The sequence below is a fragment of the Silene latifolia genome, chromosome 5, assembly GCF_048544455.1.
Source record: "Silene latifolia isolate original U9 population chromosome 5, ASM4854445v1, whole genome shotgun sequence".
Classification (NCBI taxonomy): Eukaryota; Viridiplantae; Streptophyta; class Magnoliopsida; order Caryophyllales; family Caryophyllaceae; genus Silene; species Silene latifolia.
This window is the reverse complement of record NC_133530.1, coordinates 86,428,884-86,433,194: the sequence shown is the minus strand read 5'-3', so window position 1 is coordinate 86,433,194 and position 4,311 is coordinate 86,428,884. Positions and strand designations below refer to the sequence as shown.

The 4,311-nt window shown below is 38.3% G+C and overlaps 1 protein-coding gene across 1 annotated transcript; it reads left to right on the top strand.

The window, feature by feature from the left end:
- The first annotated feature begins 483 nt into the window (after positions 1-483).
- LOC141655705 (uncharacterized) lies at positions 484-2,159 on the top strand. Its single transcript, XM_074462770.1, has 5 exons — positions 484-794; positions 1,106-1,336; positions 1,424-1,616; positions 1,736-2,005; positions 2,091-2,159. Exons 1-5 carry the CDS (start codon positions 484-486, stop codon positions 2,157-2,159), a joined length of 1,074 nt encoding a protein of 357 aa, XP_074318871.1.
- The last annotated feature ends 2,152 nt before the right edge of the window (positions 2,160-4,311 follow it).

The window sequence follows — 4,311 nt, the reverse complement described above, 5'->3', positions numbered from 1 at the left end:
TGACTGGATGAAACTTGGTGATGAGAATACTTCGTATTTTCATGCTGCAATAAGAAGAAGAAGGTCGAAAAATAGGGTGTTTCAGATTAAGGATATGGACAATAAGATGTGTTCTGATCCTTTGTCTATCCAGGAGGCTTTTACTAATTACTATCAAAAGCTGCTGGGTACCTCAACTGCAGTACTTCCAGTTAACAAAAAAATTGGTGCAAAAAGGAGCATGTTTAACTGAGAGGCACCGTGCTATTTTAAATGCTCCAGTGACTGCTGAGGAGGTAAAGAATGCTATGTATGCTATACCTGGGGACTAAGGCCCCGGTCCCGATGGCTATAGCAGCCCGGTTCTTTAAAGATAACGGGAAGTTATGGGTTTGGATGTGATAGCGGTATGCGGGCAGATGCTTACCATTTGGGAAAATCCTGAAACAAAGCAATAACACGATTATTACCCTTATTCCAAAAGTAGAGGTGCCTGAAACAGTAATGCAGTTCAGGCCAATTGCTTGCTGCAATACTGTTTACAAATGTCTATCTAAGGTGATTTGTGGAAGATTAAATCAAGTGTTGCCAGATATCATTAATCCCTCTCAAAGTGCTTTCCTGAAGGGTAGGGATATTGTTGGCAACATTCTTATCTGCCAAGATCTGGTCAAGCTATATAATAGAAAAAGTTGCTCTCCTAGAATGCTCATGAAAATTGACCTACAGAAAGCCTATGATTCAGTTGAATGGGCTTTTATGAATGACATGATGCTTGCTACTGGGTTCCCTGACCATTTCTGTCAACTTACTATGTAATGCATCTCAAACCCTTCTTACTCTTTATCTCTAAATGGAGACATCTTTGGCTTCTTTAAGGGAAAACGTGGGCTCAGACAAGGAGACCCATTATCTCCTCTCCTGTTCACTTTGTGCCTGGAATACCTGAGTAGAGTGTTGAAGGTTGTGCAGAATCACCCTGACTTTAAATATCATTCTCTGTGCAATAGGATTCAATTATCACATCTCTGTTTTGCTGACGATCTCATGCTGTTTTGTCATGGAAATAGAGCTTCTATTGCCTTGCTCATGAAAGCTTTTTCCTACTTTGCCTCTCTATGAATAGGGGAAAATCTAATTTCTATTGCAATGGGGTGGATAACAGCTTGGTTAAAGAAATAGAGGAACTTACTGGAATGCAACAAGGCTCTGTTCCCTTCAAATATTTGGGAGTTAATGTTTCTTCTAAACGTTTATCAGTTTTGGACTGCCATTACTTACCTGAAAAAATTGTTGCCAGAATAAGAAGTTTGGGGTCCAAGAAACTGTCCTATGCTGGCAGACTGGTGCTCATACAGTCTGTTTTAAGCACGTTACATAGTTATTGGGCTAGGATCTTTATCCTCCCTAAAACTATCATTGGTAAGATTGAATCTATATGAAGAACTTACCTTTGGCATGAGAGTGATCAGAAAGAGAGTCCTGCACTAGTGTCTTGGTCTCAGGTCTGCAACCCTCTGAAACAAGGTGGTTTGGGTTTGAGAGATCTGCATAGTTGGAATATTGCTGCTATTGGCAAATATGTGTGGTGGGTGGCAATGAAGACTGATCATCTTTGGTTCAAATGGGTTCATTCTGTATATATAAAACATAATGGATGGCAAGATATGAACCAGGTGTTGGGAGTAGTTGTGCTTGGAGGAAGATATGCCAAGTTAAGAATATTTATAAAGCTTTTTTATTTGGTTCCTCTCAGGTAGAGCATTACACTCTCAGACAAGGCTATCAGTGGCTTAAACCAGATGGTGATAAAGTCAGATGGTATCCTTGGATGCTCAATAGTTGGATCATTCCTAGGCATACCTTCTTGTGTTGGCTAGTGGCTCAACAACGGTTTCTTACTCAGGATAGACTGCTTAGAATGGGTATTATTCAGATCAACTGTTGCTTTTTATGTGGTCTTGAGGAAGAATCTCATGAGCATCTCTTCTTTGGATGCATTTATAGTAAAATTTGTCTGCAGTTGGTGAAAGATTGGTGCATGTGCCCTTTACGATCTTTCCGGGTCGTATCAATTGGTGGATTGAATGGAGACATTCTTCTGCGTGCAGGAAGAAAATCGTGGCAGTTATTATGGCAAGCTTGATGGCTCAGATATGGCATTGCCGCAATCTCAGTAGATTGGATGGACTGATTTGGCATCCTAATGTTTTATGTAGTAAGGTCAAACATGATGTTGTAATGAGACTTGGACAGTGTGTCATTAAGTCTAGAAATAGTAGAGTCATTGGCTGGGTTAACTACTTAACTTCGGCTTAGATAAGTAGTGAGAATGGTTAGCTGACAATGATGTATGGTGTTTGGGACATTTATATTTCTAATGATAATACTTACATTTCCCAAAAAAAAAACATAGACTTGCTCAGCATGTCTAAACATATACCAACTTGAACTGGCTCAATATTTGGTCCGATTACTTTCTCGATGATATCTGTGCGAAATCAAGCGTGTAGATTAGTAGCATTTCATGAAAACACAAGCATACGTAATAATTCTGTACATGAACAATCATAATAAGTGGAAATTAACACTGAGGATGTAAAATCAGCGTGAATAATAAAGTAATATTGTCAAAAGGCTTAAATTATCAATGTATGGAGTACTATTTACCTTTGTATTTGATCATGTAGGAAGATTCATAATTGAATGCATGAATGAAGAACATTATAAAATATTACACCAGTCCAAAGTCCAAACTGTTACTCCTCCACTCCTACCTACAAAGAAAAGCAAAGTATTACCCTTCAGTTATATAAAATCATACAATAATTTAAGTTCGTAACTAATTGGACAAAAAAAACAATAAAAGACAATACAAAAATAATTTTAACAACTGAGTACATATACACACAACAAAAAAAAGAGCTAATGTTACATCTTAGGCACAATAGGAGATATTTATAGTATTTATATATGCGCTGGGAAGAAGTCTCTAATGTATAAACAAATTGGTACTCGATACGTTATTATGTCTCTTATAATCTTAATCAAGTTTATATTCATATTTTATGTTTTATTTGATAATTTATTTTAATGCATTTTAGGCAGTATCAATAAATTAGATTATCTAATATTACTCGACACTTTCATAAAACTTGGGCTCTCTATAATCGCTCGAAAAAAGCTTCCTTTAATAATATAGATAGATATTGATTTTATCATCTATTGACTATTCATATAAAATAAAATTAAGATTAATTCTAAAACTCCTCATTACAAAGGTTGGTCAGTACAAGTTATAACTCGTTCATCTCGGGTTCATCGTTGGCCGTGTTTTGGTAAATTTCTACCAATTAGGGTTAAAGTGACCGCTCTTTTTAGTCTCGAGACAGGGGGTTAAATTATATGTGATTTGTGACGGAATATGTATGTAATTAAGACGGAGTAACGATATGAATAAAGTAAAGGACGAAATAAGGAAATAATGACACAAGAGATTTTTGTGACGCGGAAAACCCGATGTGGGAAACAACCGCGGGGGGAGTCGGAATCCCACCAATATTCCACTATATGATAATCCGAGTACAAATACAATATACGACGAACCCGGATCTGACGACGGACAACTAGTCCGGTGCGTATACGGGACTGCCAGTATACTTGTCGGAGGTCAGGGGCTATTTTGTGGGTTCGTACTGTTCGTACGTGGGTTATTAGCATGGTGTTCATAGTGTAGTAATTGAGGTAATCATTAGCCAATGATTGAGGGGAATCTTTGGATGGTTTATAAGGTAATTTGTTTTATGCGTGGGTTGTGTACGTAGGTTAGATGCTGCTGCTTGGTTGCTAGCTTTCCCTTTGTTGTACGCCGTTTTGTATGCTCTTGTGTGTGTCAATCATGGATCCCTTCTCTTGTTTGTCTTCCTTGTATTTATAGTGAATAAACCCTAGAGGGTTTACTAGGGTTCCCCACTTAATTGTCTTGCTCCTCAAGGTAGAGTTTGGTAACAACTTGGACTTTCCTTATTCAGAATATGGCAACAATTAGGATTTCCTTGTCTTACCCGGGATCTTATCAATATCTTAATCCAAGCCGAACTCTTCTTCACCTGCTGTCCTTCCCGGATTACTCGCTTCCTGGACCGCCTCCTCCTGGCTCGGTCCATGGGCCCGACTCCCCTTGTATGTAATGGGTCCATTGCTCATTAATTACCCACTTATCTCGTGCCACGTAGCCTTGACAAAATACGATAATTTTGGCCCTAACAGTTGCCCCTAATTTCGCTTCTCAGCTTTGTTGAGGAGGGAATTTGATTCTTCATGCTCTGCCTA